The sequence below is a fragment of the Orycteropus afer genome, unplaced genomic scaffold (genome assembly GCF_000298275.1).
Source record: "Orycteropus afer afer isolate SDZICR_OR568_19922 unplaced genomic scaffold, OryAfe1.0 scaffold00250, whole genome shotgun sequence".
In the NCBI taxonomy this organism is placed as follows: Eukaryota; Metazoa; Chordata; class Mammalia; order Tubulidentata; family Orycteropodidae; genus Orycteropus; species Orycteropus afer.
Window position 1 is genome coordinate 321614 of NW_006921837.1, and position 18062 is coordinate 339675.

Consider the following 18062-nt stretch of genomic DNA (forward strand, 5'->3'; position numbering starts at 1 on the left):
TCCAGAAGTAGATATACCATGAAGCTGTTGTTGTGTTGTTGTTATGTGCCGTCGAGTCGGCCCCGACTCATAGCGACCCCTCCTTGGGTTTCCGAGGCAGTATCACTACGGAAGTAGGATTGCCCAACCTTCCTTCCTAGGAGTGGCTGGTGGGTTTGAACCACCAGCCGTCTGGTTAGCAGGCAAGTGTCTTAGCCACTATGCTACCAGAGCTCCCACCATGAAGCTAAGAATGCTCAAACATCTCTTGTGGAGGTCTCTTCCAAGGGCATGTATCCATCTAGTCATTTGTTTTTGTAAAATTTACAAAGACACATATTTTAACTGCAAAAAAAAAAAAAAAAAAAAGTCCTCATTCCACTTCTTCAACACATTTGCATTGTTGAGTAGCTGTGGGCATTTTGGGATCTTGCTAAAGGGATGCTGAATTGGAGATATATTTAATTGGGTTTTGGTAGGATATATTTAGGAGCTCTGGTAGCGTAATGCCTAACGCGTTTGAGTGCTAACCAGAAGGCTGGTGGTTCAAACCTACCAGCCACTCCTCGGAAGGAAGGTTGGGCTCTAGGGAGTGGATGAAAGCCCCTCAACCTTGGGGTCCAGCTCTGCCTCCTGCTCCCAGCCCACTGGAGCTAGAGGCATTTCTTCACTCAGACAGCTGCTGGCTGCTGAGGCTGAGAAGCCCCAAGGTTGACAAGTAAAAAGGCACAATCCGGATGTTACCAAACCACACGGCAGGCCATTAACTTAAGTCTATTGTAAGTCCCAAGGTCGGCAGAGACTTACTGAGGCTGCTGAGCAATGACACGGCTACATGCAGGGTCCAAGCGTGCCAAAGGCTAGAGACCATTACCAAGGCTTCTCCTTATATACAGGAAGTAGACCACATTCCCAAAGGCAGCTACTCAGCTGCTTGTGGTAGATCCCACCATGGAGCTGATTGCCAGTCCCATCATGGGGAATAACTACCACCAGCTGCCCAGCCACTCAACCAGGCCCAGCCAAGTTGACACACAAACATAACTACCACAATGAAGAAAGAGGAGGAACACAGGGTGAAATGTTTAGAGGCAGAAGCTAGTCTATGAAAATTCTTTCAGTTATCAAAAGTGTAAAATTTTAAAGTAGAACATTTGGTTTACAACCATTGGTTATAAAAAAATGATGTTTTTTTTTCTGTCATAAATAGATAATAATGTGGCATATTACAATGATAAATGCTACTTACTATTTATTTTCTTTTTATTTAGTGGGAATCACATAAACATAATTTGCAACTGTCTTAGGAACAGTAAGTACCTCTGTGTATGTAGTCACATGCTTTGTGCTTTCCAGCAAGTCAGATAGCGTCATAACTTAGCTGATGCATCTTGTCCTGACGAGGGTTAGCAGTTCCAGATGAAATAGGACATACAGTAAAGAGGCAAAACGACGTGAAGAAACAAATGATACAGAGCTGTACCAGACAGTCAGTAGTAAAGATGTTGTTGCTGTTGTTGTTACGTGCCGTCAAGTCAGACCCGACTCATAGCAACCCCTCCTTGGGTTTCCGAGGCAGTATCACTACGGAAGTAGATTGCCCCATCTTCCTTTCGAGAAGTGGCTGGTGGGTGTGAACCACCAGCCTTCTGGTCAGCAGTCAAGTGCTTTAGGCAGTATTTTTCTGGATCTTATGACATTTGTGATATTTTTCATTTTTTCAAGTTCTTAATTTGTTGTGATTTCTTTTCTTGTTCTCAGTAAGTAAATCACTTTTCACACTTGATTTTCTGTTCGTAACTTTGTATTCTTTCTCTTGGAGCCCTGGTGGTACATTGGTAAAACTTGGTTGCTGACTAAAAGGTCAGTGCTTTGAACCCACCAGCTGCTCTGTGGGAGAAAGATGTGGCAGTCTGCTTCCATAAAGATTACAGCCTTGGATATCCTATGGGGCAGTTCTACTCTGTCCAGCAGTATCACTGTGAGTCAGAATTGACTTGATGACAATAGGTTTATTCTTTCTCTTAGGGTGACTGACCTCAGGTCCCACAAATCTAGGTTCACTCCTTCCTGTGTTTCATACATAATCTTGTTTCAATGGAACACATCCTCCAGTTTTTTCCTGAGAAAAGATAGTGGGAGTTAACTTTTTGGGATCTTGTATGTCTAAAAGTGCCTTTTTTTTTTTTTTTTTAATCTTATCATTTGATTGGTAGTCTGGCTAGATAGAGAATTCTAAGATGGTTATTTTCCTTTAGAATTTTGAGGGCATCGCTTCACTGTCTTCCAGCTTCTAGTGAGAAACCAAAGCCATTATGATTTTTTTTTTCCTTTACACGAGAGCCATTTTTTGTCTCTGGAAGCTGTAGAATCTTCTTTGTTCATAGGTTCCTGAAATGTCACCATGATGTACATTCACTGTGATTTTACCTATTGTGTTGGACACTCCAAATCCACTGCCATCCAGTCAGATTTGACTCAAAGCAACCCCTCCTTGGGTTTCGGAGGCAGTATCACTACGGAAGTAGGATTGCCCACTCCATGTGCCATTAAATCTGGAAATGCATGTTATTTAGTCCTGAAAATTTTCTTGAATTATATCATCGATGATGTCATCTCCTCTGTTTCATCTGCTTTCTCTTTCTAGGAAACACACTATACTTAAGTTGGATCTCCTCAACTGGACCTCCAACTTTCTTAACCTTTCTCTCTATTTTCTGGGAGATTTTCAAACCCTTCTATTTGTTTTTTCTATATGCAGTATTTCCAAGAACTTTTTTATGATTCTATCAGTAGGTTTTCATAATTTTTTATTTTTATAGCATTCTATTCCTGCTTCAGTGATACAATGTTGTCTGCTCTCTCTCTCTCTCTAAGGAAATTAGAATTGTTTGTTTGCTTTTTTCTTTGCCTTATATAATCTTTTCCCCCCACCCCGGGAGCTCTAGTAGCGTAGTGCCTGAAGCACTTGACTGCTAACCAGAAGGCTGGTGGTTCAAATCCACCAGCCACTCCTCGGAAGGAAGGTTGGGCAATCTACTTCCGTAGTGATACTGCCTTGGAAACCCAAGGAGTGGTTGCTATGAGTCAGGTCCGACTCGACAGCACATAACAACAACAATAATCTTTTCCCTCAAGGTTGATTTTTCTGTTTGGTTAATTGGTTGGTTCATGTTAGAAATTTTCCTCAGATATCTTAAAATCCTGAGTGTTCTGGATTTATAGAAGTGAGAAACAAAAAAGGTGAGTTGAGGAGCTTATCAACTGGAAGTGTCACGTTAGAGACCTGGTTAACCTATTTAATGGAATCAATGTCCTTTATCTTTAGGTCTTTCCTCTTGGACTAGTCAGATTCTCCAGAACAGGATTCTTCCCATCCCCAGTACAGTTAATAAAGCCCCCTCTGTCACATTCTGGGACACAAGTTACGTCCAGGGAACTGGAAATCTCAGTAACCAGGTGTTCCTGTTATCTACTTATTTTCAGAACATTCCCTATACCTTCAACCATGCCTGGCACCTGTGAGTCCAGATATCTCTGTGTTAACCACTTCTGCTAAGTTGGAGGAGAGGCAGTCATCCAACCAGGAAGAATGGATGACTGCTCTAGCGATCCAACTATAGTGCTTCTCGAGAAATTTTCTCCCAGTCTTCCTTGTTTTAGGCCCTCTGTCACCCTCCAGTTCACTGCCGGTTCCTGAGATGTTTTTTGAGGATTCCACGGTATAAATTGTGTTATTCCTCAGTTTTCCCCAAACTAGCTTAGGATTCTGTCATCTCCAGCCTCCTAACGTGGTTATCACTTGACCAACTGTTATCCTGCTTTAAAGACAACTATGCTGTTGTTTTCTATTTCCCCCATTGTGGACTTAATGTTTTCAGGGTTTAGTAAATCCCTTTTTGGGGGGTCAAAATTAAATTGGATCTCTGTTTTAAAACCTATTCTTCAATCTGTCGTTTTTCCTTGGCAACAGGCTGCTGCTGCCTGGATTTTCTTTCAGTTTTGAAGTAACCTTTTGAAATTGACTCCTTCCATTCAGCTATGTTTGTAAATGCAAAACAGATCAATATCTTGGCAATGCCATGCTCACATTCTACTCCAAGGAGAATCAAGACATTATCTCAAGACATTTCAAGACATTTTGATTTCAGCTATGTGCCTGGGTAGTCATATGAATGCTGAAGTTCCTCCCTACTTTTCTCATCCTCTTTTTTTTTGCTAAGGAGCTCTGGTTCTGTAGTGCCTAAGGCACTTGACTGCTAACCAGAAGGCTGGCGGTTCAAACCCACCAGCCACTCCTCAGAAGGAAAGTTGGGCAATCTATTTCCGTGGAGATACCACCTCGGAAACCCAAGGAGGGGTCGCTATAAGTCGGATCAGACTCGATGGCAGTGAGTTTGTTTGTTTTTTTGCTTTGCTACCATTGTCTGAGACCAACACTTATCCTTTACATCTGGGAATTACTGGCTCTTGTGCTATTTTCAGAAAATTGAGATCAACCATTCCAGGCAGGTCAGTTAAGCAAACCTTGCAAAAATGAGATAAGAGTGAAATAACTTGTTCCTTAGGCTTAAATTTGTCAAGTAATGTTTCTGATATATATTTTTTTAAATTTTTATTTTGATTTGGGTGAAAGTTTATAGAGCAAATTCATTTTCCATACAGCAGTTCATACACATTTTGTTTCATGACACTGACTGCAACTCCCAATGTAACAGGTCTTGCCCCATTTCCTCCCTATAGTTACCTCTTCCCTGTGTACGTCCCTCCCATGTACTCCCGCACCACACCCCAGCTGTCTCCCTGTGTAAACACTGCCCCTGTGTTCTCCCATGAGTGATCACTTCAAGGAGTATGTTTCTGATATTTTGGATTTAAGCACTGCCAGTCAATGGTGATGTGTGGGAAATAACAGTGTTACAGATGCTGGGGAAAGGATACTGGGGTAAATATGCCTACTTAGAATTAGAAAAACAAACAACACCTGTTGTCATTCTCACGGACAGCACAAACATTTTTAACCAACCAGCTGCTGTTGAGTCAATTCTGACTCATGGGGACCCCATTTGTGTCAGCGTAGAACTGTGCTCTATAGGTTTTCAATGGCTAATTTTTCAGAAGTTCACCATGCTTTTTTCATTTTATTTTTTTGAGCAGCCTCTGTGTGGACTGGAACCTCCAACCTTTCGGTTACCAGCCAAGCACGTTAACCATTCATATCACCCAGGGACTCCAAACATTTCAAGTCAGGACTTATATTTTTCTCCAGATTTCTTTCCCTTGATGAATTTTCCCTCAGTGTAGTGAGGTTCCCTCCAGCTCATAGTCCAGGTCCTTCTATAAATAAAGGCATGAGTGGGGTCAAGCCTCCAACTGTGGACAGCTCTGCCTCTCCTGCTGGACTGTGCACTTCCTGAGAGCAAGGTTTGCTTTATTCTTATCATTTAAAATACATAGAAGGAAGTTGATGAAGCTCCTAAGAGATGATTTCTCTGCTCTGGTGACAATGAGGGTTGGGGGCACTTCAAAGTGGTTCAGTTCTCCCTGGGAATTAAACAGAAGTTGGGACTGAATTGCAGGTTGATGCTCTAACATGTCCTTTGGTTCTGGTTTTCCCCTTCCCAGGTTGGTCTGACTGGCTGCCAATAGTGCACATTCCTAAGTAGCTAAGGAGTCATTTTAGCAGAACCCAGGTCTTCTGGCTGAAAGCTCCTGAACCTCCAGCATCCGTCTCTGTGGCCCTTTGACTCTGGACTTGATGTGTGAACCCACAGGAGCTGGGAAGCCAGACAGGCTGCCCATGCGCAGTTGGAATGAGGGAATGGAGCCCAGCCCACTGACTTTACAGTTGGTATTTGGCTTCACTCCACTCACAACCCTTGGCCCAGGGGATGGCCTTGGGCCCAAGGCATTTGCCTGCTAAGTGCAAAGCTGGCAGTTCAAACTCACCAGCTGCTCCCAGCAAGGTAGACTGGACCATCTATTTGGGAGCTCTGGTAGTGTCTAAGGCACTTGACTGCTAACCAAAAGGCTGCTGGTTCAAACCCACCAGCCACTCCTTGGAAGGACAGTTCAGCAGTCTACTTTTGTAGTGATACTGCCTTGGAAACCCAAGGAGGGGTCGCTATGGGTCAGATCCAACTCGATGGCACATAACAACAACAACCACCACTCACAACCCAAAAAGGGGGCCCTTGTGGGCCTGTTTATATTTCTTTACTTGGTCTTTTCCATCCTCATGCCTTCATTCATTTACTCATCCATTCGTTGTTCAAAAATTAAACAAAGCCATCCAGTTGAAAACCCATCTTGGATTGTCAAATTCTGACTCTGTGATTTACTAACTGGCAGGGTGACCTTGGGCAGGTTGCAGAACTCAGCAACTCTGTTCCATCCGAAACGCGAAAGGGTTGCTATGAGCAAAATAATAATAATAATAGTAATAATAAATACTGTAGGCGATGTGCCTGGAGTGGGCTATGGGCTCACAGTCCTTTAGAGGTAGCGGTATCGTGAGCTTTAAAGTCCATTGAACCTCCAATCCAGTTCCGGTAGCAGAGGAGAGAGGGGAGAAAGCCAGGGCTTGGATGATCCACAAATAAGATTACCCTCCAAAAGAGGAGTGCAGAGTGGCCATCTTTGTTTATGCACAGCGAAGGGAAAGAGGGTTGGCTCCCTCTAAGAGAGACCTTTGCTTTGTGCCTTTGGACGAAAAGGCTTGAACAGCTCAGCTTTGGAGGGGGGGAGGGCTTGGCCCAGAAAACCCATTGCCGTTGAGTCGGATGCGACTCAAAGAGACCTCGACCCTGGGTTTCCGAGGAGATGTCACTACGTAAGTAGATTGCCCAAGCTTCCTTCCAAAGAGTGGCTGATGGGTTTGAACCGCCAGCCTTCTGGTTAGCAGTCAAATGCCTTAGGCACTACGTCACCAGAGCTCCTTGGCCCAGGAAGGTGAGGATAAGTCCGCCCCAACACTGCAGGACGGAACTGGCCCACCAGGTTCCCGGTGTCCAGCAATGAGGGGAGAGGCGGGTCCTGAAGCAGGGAGGGGAGAGGGAAGAAGAGGAGGGACAAACCCAGCCAGCTCGGCCCAGACTGCTTTGGGCGGGGCCCGGGCCCGCCTGCGCTCAGGTGAGGGAGCCCCGGCGGAGGGCTACGCGGCGGGTGCCAGGCTTGGGCTCCCGCGGCCGCCGCTCGAAGCCACGGGCCACAGTCGTCTTTCCCGCAGAGGCGCCCCGGAGCCATGGCCGGCCTAGACTTCGTGGTGACAGTCGCACTGCTAGGGGTTCTGCTGCTGGGCATGGCACGACTACCGCGCCGGGCCGGTGAGTGCAGGGCGTCAGGCGCGGGCAGCGCGGAGGAGTCCATGAGGCCGCGGAGCCAGCGCTGGGCGGGGAGGGTGCAGAGGGGCAGTGGATGCAGAGGGGGCCGCGGAGATGACACAGTTAGGAGGTGCGGAGGGCGCGAGATCCACGAGGCGGCTGATTCTGGGCGCTCGAGTCAGGCGCTGCGGTCGTGCGCTCCGGGATTCCGAGCTCGCTCGCCCGGGGAACGGGCCATGGCACGTGGGATTGTCCCGGAGCGGGAACCTAGCGCTGACAGAGAAGGAGAGGAGCGCGCGCCGACCAAGGCCGGTAGTCGTGTTCCAAGTGGCATGCGGCTCGCAACGCGCCTGGGAACGTTGCTGATATTCTCCGAGGCGTCCTGGCTGGATGTGGGAGAGGTGTCTTTCATCTCCCGGCCCACTCCCTCTCCTGGTCAGGGAGGTGTCAAAAACCGTGGTTTGATGTTCTGATTTCTCGCCAGCTTGCCTCTTTCCGGGTCCACACTTTCCATCACCTTCTCCTTAAGTCCGAAAATGAAAGCGCCAGCTCAGAGAAGGCCCCCCGGTGTCTGCACTGCTCAGACTGGAAAACCCCTGGCCCCTCTCACTTGTTGTTTGGTGGATTTTGACGGCAGTAGGGGGTCTTAAAAGGGATGTGTAGGGATCGAGAGTTTTTCCGGTTGGGGACTAGGGGGGTCGCCATGTCCCAGCGGCCTGTGCCGTCCAGGAGGTGCACTGGGCTCCCTGAAAATGTTTCTTCATATAAGAACTTGGTTTGAAGCCTTCCCTACGACTATTACAAGATTTGTATTTTTAAAAGAGAAGTTTCCAGGGAGTTATTTGGGTCCTTAATGGCCCTTGCTTCACCTAAGAGAGCGTTTGTGTTTGGTGGGTAGGTAAGTTAAGGAATAAAAAGCCATTTGATATGAGAAATGAACTTCGGATCCTGGTAACTGCCACCATTACGAATCAGGAAAGCTTCCTCGTTCCTTTCTCCACTATCACGTGACATGTTGCTGCATTGTAGATAGAAAAGTATAAGACTTTATGTAAAACGTTGCATGCATGTTGTTGTTGTTGTTGTTATTTGCCATCGAGTCGGCCCCGACTCATAGCGACCCCTCCTTGGGTTTCCGAGGCAGTATCACTACGGAAGTAGGATTGCCCAACCTTCCTTCCGAGTTGCATGCATATTTATTATAATGTTTTAGGGCTGAAATTTCAAGATTTCCTTTGTGGAAAAAGTAGTTGAAGGTTTAAGTGAGTGAAAAGAGTAAAAGGAATGTGTATTCACCACACTTGGGAACCAAAACTCTGGAAATTGAGATATTTTCAGTTGTCTATGATAGTAGTTGAGATCTGTTCTGGTAAGTTGTTATTGTTATTTGCCATCGAGTCAGACCTGACTCACAGCGACCCCTCCTTGGGTTTCCAAGGAGGTATCACTACGGAAGTAGATTGCCCAACCTCCCTTCCCAGGAGTGGCTGGTGGGTTTGAAGGCCAGCCTTCTGGTTAGCAGTCAAGTGCCTTAGCCGCTATGCTACCAGAGCTCCTGTTCTGGTAAGAGTATGGTGTAAACCAAGGTATTCCTAAAGACAAGAATGACAACCTGTCCTAAGCTTGTGTTGTTGCATGTCTGATTTCTTCCCATAGCCAGGGGAGGCTGCCATTTTGGTTTCCAGTCTCTCCAATGGCGTCCCTTCATTCTTGGAGGAAGTTCTTGAGTATGGAGCCCTGCCTCATGGTTCACTGTATAAACAGAGGAAACTTAGGAACTTTCTGGTTTCATTTTTTAAAAAATTCCTTCCCATGGACTCATGAACTAGTCCTGTGAGGCCACAAGGCCAGACTGAAATGAGGGCATATGCCTTTGTGGCTGCAACAGTTGCTGAGAGTACCTGGTTTGCCTGGAGTCTGGGGGCATCTAAATGGTATGGGCCTTTGCACAGTTACTGCAATCTGTCCTGGAAGGGTGGAAAAAGCCAGAGTCCTGGTACAGTGGGTTTGTTTTATAAATTTCTGAACTCTCTTCACAAAGACTCAGCAGAGTGAAAATGGATTTGGTATGGCTCTTAGAGGAGTCCTGGTACCTCAAGGTTAAGCACTTGGCTGCTAACCAAAAGGTTAGTGGTTCAAACCCAGCCAGCTACTCTGCAGGAACATGACCTGGCAGTCTGCTCTCATAAAGATTACACTCTAGAACACCCAGTGGGGGTCGTTCTGCTTTGTCACATGGAGTCACTATGAATTGAAAATTAACTAGATGGCACCTAATAGCAACAACAACATAGCTGCTTAGCTGAAGAGTAAAAGACACTGCTTATCAGAACATTAAAGGAAAGTTTGCATCTTAGTGTCATGCATTTGTATAAATTTAGTATTCCCGCTAGTCTCCCATTTCTAGGAGTGATGGCCGGGTTAAGTTGCAATTATAGCCTTGTTAAAACTTCACTTAGTTGCTTTCCAAAAACCACTCAGATACGAGTCTGGGTCAGTGACCCCATTCTTGCTGCCATTGTTTCTTGCCAAAAATGTGAGCAGACTGATCAGATGATGTGTTCACTCACCCTGAGTGAGTGTGTGTGTTCATCGCTCTTCACATTCAAATCAGCTGCCAACTTGTCTGGAATGTGTGACTAGCAGGACTGATGAGTCCTCCCTTCCCCCGCAGATTTGCATGACTTGGAAGTCAAAGGAGACTGCTATACTGCCAGTCATAGTCATAAAGGTGTACTTGGGTGCTCACCTCAGGGTTGACTTCTGATGCAGCTATTTCATCTGTGACAGCTGTACCCCTGCCACACAATGCTCTTCTGAGGTTTCTCCTTGGCTGTCAATATGGGAGTCAACAAACAACCAGTTGCTGTCAAGTCAATTCCGACTCAGAGAGACCCTATAGGATGGGAGAACTGTCCCTCCCATAGGGTTTCCAAGGCTGTAATCTTAAGGAAACAGACTGCCTACCACATCTTTCTCCTGCAGAGCTGCTGGTGTGTTTGAACCACTGACTTCTTGGTTAGTAGCCAAGAGTTTTAATCACTGCATCACCAGGGAAAGAAGTTAAAAATAATCATTTAAAAATTAAAAAAAAATATATTGTGATTTGGGTGAAAGTTTACAGAGGAAATTCATTTTCCATTCAGCAATTCATACACATTTTGTTTCATGACATTGACTGCAGTTCCCCACAGTGTAACAGCTCTCTTCCCACTTCCCCCCTCCTCTTACCTATGTCCTTCCCTCCCATGCACTGCCACCCCACCAATGTCTCCCTGTGCAAACACTACCCTTCTGTTCTTGCACAGTTGATCACTCCAAGGAGTGTATCTGCCTGATGTAAATGATCATTAAAATGTTTTAAGTAGTACATATTTACTCTAGAAAAGTAGAATAAATATATATTACTTAAATATAAGCAAAATGGAGGGAAAAAAATCATCTGTGAGCAAACCACCTTGGTCGTTTTGGGCCACAGACTTCTTGTCGTGTGTGTGTGGGTGTGTGTGTGGGTGTGTGTGTGTAGAAATAGAATCCCATTGTATGGCTGTAACAAGTCCCCTATTACTGGACATTTAGATTGCTTCCAATTTTTGCTATTAAAGATAGAAAATACCCAACAATAGGGGACTGCTTATATCAGTTTTGATAGGCTTATTCGGTGAAAAGACATTAAAAAGTATGTAAGACATTAAAGATTATATCATGACATGGAAAGACATCAGCATGTTGCTAAAGCTATAAAATAGCATAAACTGGCCGATCCCATTTTGATATATTTGAGAATGTGTTCTTGTGGCTACCGTGTTTTCTATACTATTTCTTTCGGCTCAAATTCTGGATGCAGAATTGCTGGACTGAAGAAGAGAGATATGAGTGCTTTGGATGCATGTTTCCAGGTTGCCTGTGGAGAGCTTGACCTGGTGTGCATTCTGGCCAGCAGAGTGTGAGCCTCCCCATACTCTCCCAGCCCCAGCTGTCGTCATTGTTGTTTCACTAGCATCTATGGAAGAAGCATTTCCCACCTAGTTCTGCAAACTAAGGAGCTGTGTGATGCAGTGATTAAGGCATTTGGCTGCTAACCAAAAGGTCAGTGGTTCGAACCCACCACCCATTCTGCTGAGGAAAGATGAGCTGTCTGCTTCCATAAAGATATATAGCCTTGGAAACCCAATGGGGATCACTATGAGTTGGAATTGACTCAATGCAGTAAATTTGTTTTTTGTTTATTTGTTCTGCAAACTATAACAGTCTCAACAGTATTGGTGGATACTCAAATGTGTTAAGAACACCCCAGCTGGATGGTACTAATATTCTGACAGCACTTTTCTCCTAAAAGAAAACAGAACTTTAGCCCCTTGGCCTATGACACCAGCCTTATCTGCAGCACTCAACTGAGCTTGGATGGCACTCGTTGGGGGACAATGTAAGGAGGAGGGGAAGTAAGGTTTGCTGCTCAGAAGGACCCCTGATTGAAGTCAGGATGGGTGGGGCAATAAAGGATGAAAAGATTCCCTGATACGGGGGACCTGTGGCTAAGGCTCTCTACCTGAGTAATTAGGAAAAGTTCATACTCTTTTAATTATCATTCTAAATTATAAAAATTATCCTGCATTCAAATTATTTCAAACCACTTTCCACAACCTTGTAATTAGCCCATCACCTTCTCTCAGGCAGCTGGCAACATTCTACATTCTAGACATCCAGGCAAGAGGAGCCAAGTTCCTTCCCTCATCTCTTTGTAGCCTGGGTTTGTATTCAGTGCATCAGTTTTTGAAATAACGACCTGGTACTGCTACTTGTAATAACCAGCAAGTATTGAGCATTTGCTCTGTGCCAGCCACTCTTCTGAATACTCTACACAGATTTCACCACATAACATCATTAATCCATCCAGTCCTGAAAGCCATACGCTCTGCATGAAAACACTAACCAAGGCCCTGTGTCTCATTATTTCATATGGGAAAAATTGTAACCCCATAGTACAACTCAAAAACTCCAGCATTTTCTGAAAACACAGGGAAATACCACTATGTAATTAACAACCCTGTTACATGTAAAATGCATAAGACGTCACTTCTCAGATCACCAAACAATTTATATAGTTGTTCACAAACAGTTGCTTTGTGTGCAGTAACTTACTGCACGTCCCTTTGTTGACAGTCAAGTATTTTCATTTGCTTCTGACATTCTGGGAGCTCTGGTGGCATAGTGCCTAAGGCATTTGACTGCTAACCAGAAGGCTGGTGGTTCAAACCCAGCCACTCCTCGGAAGGAAGACTGGGCATCTGTTTCCATAGAGATACCCCCTTGGAAACCCAAGGAGAGGTTGTTATGAGCCAGAATCGACTCAATGGCAGTGAGTTTGGTTTGGTTTTGAATCTGGCATTCCACCTATTGTATTTGGAATATAAGTTGAGTTTTGTACTTCGTTTTCTTTAAAATGTTGTGTTGTTTGTGGAGATATTTCTTAAATAGACATGTTATGTTATGTGTGTTATGTTATTTGCCATCGAGTCGGCCCCAACTCCTAGCGACCCCTCCTTGGGTTTCCGAGGCAGTTATCACTACGGAAGTAGGATTGCCCAACCTTCCTTCCGAGGACTGGCTGGTGGGTTTGAACCGCCAGCCCCCTGATTAGCAGTCAAGTGCCTTAGGCACTATGCTACCAGAGCTCCTTTAAATAGACATAGGCAAAAAAAAAAAAATAACAACTTTGGTGCAAGAAAGGAAATCTTCAAAGCTTGATTAATGAAAACCTAAGTCATTTTCTCTTGAGAAAATGTAAGTTGAGGGGATATTCTTGGGGTAGGCCTACATGACATCTAGTCCTGCATCCTCCCAAGCAACTACTCCTATTGACCTCCCTCTACCTGTGAGAAAACAAAGGCACAGTTATCCAAAGTTACCCAACTAAATGTAGTGATACTGAGGTGCCAACACAGGGAGCTCTAGGACTCAGCCACCCCTCAACCGCCACACACCTGTGTGCACAGCAGGACGCCTGTGGCAGTGTTAGCTAGTTGTCTTAGAAACCATATCTGTACTTTTCACTTAAAAAAATAAACCAAATCTAATTGAGTACTGTGTTCATATTCGTCCTAGGAATGTGTAAGTGCTTTTAATATTTTAACAATTTTAAACTATGTTTGGAAAAAGTAAAGCACACATATGGTAACAAAAATTCAAATAGTTCAATCGGGCTTGTAGAAAAAAGTATGTCCCTTCTACCTCTGACCTGAGGCCTCCTCCCAGAGGCAGCTGTGTTTTCTCGTGCATTGCTCTGGAGCTGTTCTGTGCATGTATAAGTTTTTTACACAAACACAAAATATATACCATGGTTTATAGTATAGGATACATACCATGTGCATCTTTTTTTTTTTTTTTTTCCCACTTTGGTGATCATTCCATACAAAAACATGCAAAACTGAGAGGTTTTTTTTTTTTATTTTTATTGTGATTTGTGTGAAAGTTTACAGAGCAAATTTACTTTCCATACAGCAGCTCACGTATAACTTTGTCTCATGACTTGACTGCAATTTCTCATAATGCAAGAGCTCCCTTCCCACTTTCTCCCCATAGTTACCTCTTCCTTATATCTTTCCCTCCCATCCACTCCTGCCTCCCGAGCTGTCTCCCTGTGCATACACAGCCCTTCTGTTTTCCCATGATTGATCTCTCCAAGGAGTGTATCTACCTAATGTAAATGTTCAGCTCATATATACTATACCTGTGTGACATGCCTTTTGACAGCTGCATACTACTCCCTGACATGGGAACACTGTTATATTTAACCAACCCCTTAGTGTCTCCAGTTTTTTGTTACTAGAAACAGAGACTGAGTGATTATCTTGGCAGTTAACTTTGTTGGGCATATGAAATTTCTAGAGGAGGAATTACTGGGTTAAAGGGTTTATACAGAAAGTCTCAAGGAACAGTTAGACAAACGTGAGTAACAAATAGGTTAAGCCTCCTGCCCAAGGTCACCACTCATGAGTGGTAGTGCTGTTTGTGAATCAGGCAGTCTTGTTCCAGAGTGCTGGCTCCTAAGCCACCCCTCTCTAGGGTTTACTGCTTCCTTTATTCAGTCCAACTGAAACTAACCATGAACTTTAGGTGAAGGAAATGATTTGAATTTCCTTTCAAATAATAATGATCAGAATGCCATGAATGCTATGTATCGAGGAGATTTAAGACAAGGCTCTGGTGGTGCCTCATGTTTACATTGATGAATGACTCATACTGACTTTTTAAATCGGTGAGTCTAATTGTTAAGGCGTTAACACACCTTAAGCTGCTTTAACACCAACACCCAAACATGTATCATGGCTCAAACACAATAGATGATTATTTTTTTCATCATATAAGGTCCAAAGCAGAGGTTCTTCTCCAAGCAGTGATGTGGGGACCCAGTCCTTCCATCTTCTAGCTCTGCCACCTTCAACATGTGACTTCCATGTTCATCTGATAGAAGGAAAGAGAGCATGAGGGATCTCACATGAGAGGTTTATTGTTTTTTTTTTTAATTTTTTACTGTGATTTGGGTGAAAGTTCACAGAGCAAATTCATTTTGCATACAGCAGTTCATACACATTTTGTTTCATGACATTGACTGCAATCCTCACAATGTAACAGCTCAAATCTGGCCATCCTTGCTTTTAAGAAGCTTTCCAGCTATACTTGTGCAGATCATACAGAAGAGGAGGAGGAGGAAAACACAGTCCCAGGGGCTATGTGTGTGCACTCAAATACTGAGAAAGCTGAAAAAGTGGCAAAAAGAAAATGTGAATGGTCAGATGGGACCATGGCTCACTGGGTTCTTGCAGAAAGTGAGACCTCCCCCATGATCCAGTTCTCTGGCATCTTCACTGTGTAGAACATGCCCATAAATCACTGCTGGTCCTTTTCAATGTGTATCCAGGAAGGAGTAGATGGAGGTGTGGGTAGATTTGCAGGAATCCACTCTTGGAAACCTTCAAGGGGAACAGCCAGAAAACAGTGGAGACTTGTTTAATTTTCAGTAAATGAAGTGTAGTATAAGCCTTCATGTATATATAGTATGATTCTAGTTATGTTTCTTGCTCTTTCTGTCTGTATCTCACATATGAGCTTAGAAAAAAAGACTGGAAGGAAATAGTTAAACCAAAAGCATCTGGCCTCATGAAATGACTCATCTGTAGTATCCTCATAATGTGAAAGATGGTTTATTGGTAATAGTCATGGTAATGAGAACTTCCACTGTCCTTCAAGGTCTCTCATTTTAACCACCTTGCTCCATAATATCCCAACTCAGTTGGTTTGGTTTTCCCTGTACAGTAATATTTGAGCAAAGAAGATTGCAAAAGAATTGATGCATTTAAGTTGTGGTGTTGGTGAAGAATAGTGGATGTACCATGGACTGCTAGAAGAGCAAACAGATCTGTCTTAGCAGAAGTATAGCTGGAAAGCTTCTTAAAAGCAAGGATGGCCAGATTTTGTCTCTCATACTTTGGTCATGTTGTTAGAAAAGACCATTCCCTGGAGAAGGATATCATGCTTGGTAAAGTGCAGGGTCAGTGAGAAAGGGGAAGACCCTCAATGAGATAGATAGACACAGTGGCTGCAACAATGGGCTCATGTATAACAATGATTGTGAAGATGGTGAAGGACCTCACATACTTTGGACATAGAGTTGCTGTGAGTCAGACCCAACTCAATGGCACCTAACAGTGACAACATATGGTAATGCTGAATTCAAGACAGAATATGGTAGAAAATCAGAACTTGCTTTTCAAACGTTCACTTCAGAAACTTTTATGAAAATTTTTTCTTTAATTATTGTTGTTGCTGTTGTTGCTATGTGCCATCGAGTCGGCCCCAACACATAGCAACCCCTCCTTGGGTTGCCAAGGCAGTATCACTATGGAAGTAGATTGCCCAACCTTCCTTCCGAGGAGTGGCTGATGGGTTTGAACTGCCAGCCTTCTGGTTAGCAGTCAAGTGCCTTAGACACTAAATCTTTAATTATAGGACTTAAAAAAAAATCATCTGCACTTTTCCATTCTCTCGTAAATAGAGACCAAGCCAAGGGAAACACAGGAAGCTTTGTTTGCTAGATGGTGAACAGAGTTCAGCAGTATGTTTGTGAGGCCATCAGCCTCCTCATCTCAGAGTGCCTTTGTCCTTAAGTATTTCGTTTAGAAATGTCTTGAGAAAAATGGAAAACTGTTCCATGAATACAGATGGTGGAACTTTCTTTAAGTTTCGAACAGAGCATAAACACGCCTACCTTCAATGACAGAAGATCAAAGCATTCTGGGTGAAATGTACCATTTCTGCAGAAGTGTATGGAGTGCCAATCTGCTCACTTTGTGTTGGGGCAATAAAGACGTTCCATGAACTGTCTTAGTCCAGAGATTGCATGGAGTTGAAGTTAGGTCATAGTCTGTTTTCGTTTCTTCCCACTTGGCCATCTGCAATATCACAAAGCACTTGGAGCCCTAAGGAGGCTTCTGCAACACTTGACAGCATGGTCCAGCTGGGAGAACAAAGATGGTATATGTCCAGGCAGGTGCCCGATTCCTCTAAACAGATGCCATATCTCCTGCATCTGATCCGGAGGTGGGAACATCAGGCTCTTTCAAGCAAGGATGTTGGGCTTAAACATTGTTTAGTCAGGGAGCAACTCACAAACATTTAATGAGCAGGTCTGAGGACATCGTGGTGGGTGCAAAGGTGGTTAGATGAAGCCCTTGCATTTGAAAGGCTTGGGATACTTCTGGACCCAGACAGATACTCAACTCCTGTGCAGAGTGACATGCTGGCCATGTGTGCTAAGTGCCACATAGCACAAAGGAGGAGCTGGTAGAGCTGCTCCTTGTGGTAGAAGTCTAAGTGCTGCTGGAGGCCTGGGCACCCAGGGACACTGTCTGGGGAGGGTGCAGACTGCTGGTGACTGCCCTGCTGGCAGTCCTGTTGGAGTTGGGCCTTGGGGCATCTCTGAGGCATAGACCCAGACTCATTCATTATTTGCTTCTGGCTGCTTACTCACTGCTGCATTTCCTGTTTCTGCAAATCACGCGTCCCGGAGAGCTCAGATACCTGACTGGAAACTGGCAGCAGGAGAGGGGAAATGGAAGGAAGGCCTAGAGCCAACAATCTAGCTGGGCTCGCTGTTGCCTTTCTAGCTTTTCAGAAACAGCCTTGCTTTGAGGTTGGGCAAAGCTGGATTCAAATCCTGACTCCATCACTTATTAACAGTGACCTTGGGCAAGTTACTTAACCCCTCTCAGAGTCAATGTCCCTGGTTGCAAAATAGGAACAGTGGCTTTGAGGTTGCTTTGAGGATGAAATGAAATAATGCATATAAATCACACTGCACAGCATCTGGCCTGAAACAAATTCCATAACTAATGAGAATTGTTATTACAGGCGAACTTCGTTTTCTTGCACTTTGCTTTATTGTGCTTCGCAGATAATGCGTTTTTTACGAATGGGAGGTTTGTGGCCACCCTGTGTTAAGCAACTCTGTCTGTGCCATTTTTTCCCACAGCATGTGCTCACTTTGTGTCTCAGTGTCCGATTTTGGTAATTCTCACAGTGTTTCAAACTTGTTCGTAATGCTAGTGCACACTTAATAGACTTCAGTAGTATAAATATAACTTGTTTACACTGGGAAACCAAAAAATTCATGTGACTTGCTTTATTGTGACATTCGCTTTATTGCAGTGTCCTGAAACTGAACCTGCAATATCTCTAAGGTGTGCCTGTACTTTGATTATT

The 18062-nt window shown here is 44.3% G+C and overlaps 1 protein-coding gene across 1 annotated transcript in view; it reads left to right on the forward strand.

Moving 5' to 3' along the window:
* The first annotated feature begins 7222 nt into the window (after positions 1–7222).
* CDCP1 (CUB domain containing protein 1) overlaps positions 7223–18062 on the forward strand; it is an 88655-nt gene continuing 77815 nt past the window's right edge. The window contains exon 1 of the mRNA XM_007949698.2: positions 7223–7736. Within this exon, the coding sequence (XP_007947889.2) occupies positions 7223–7736 (514 nt within the window). The remainder of the gene's footprint in view (positions 7737–18062) is intronic.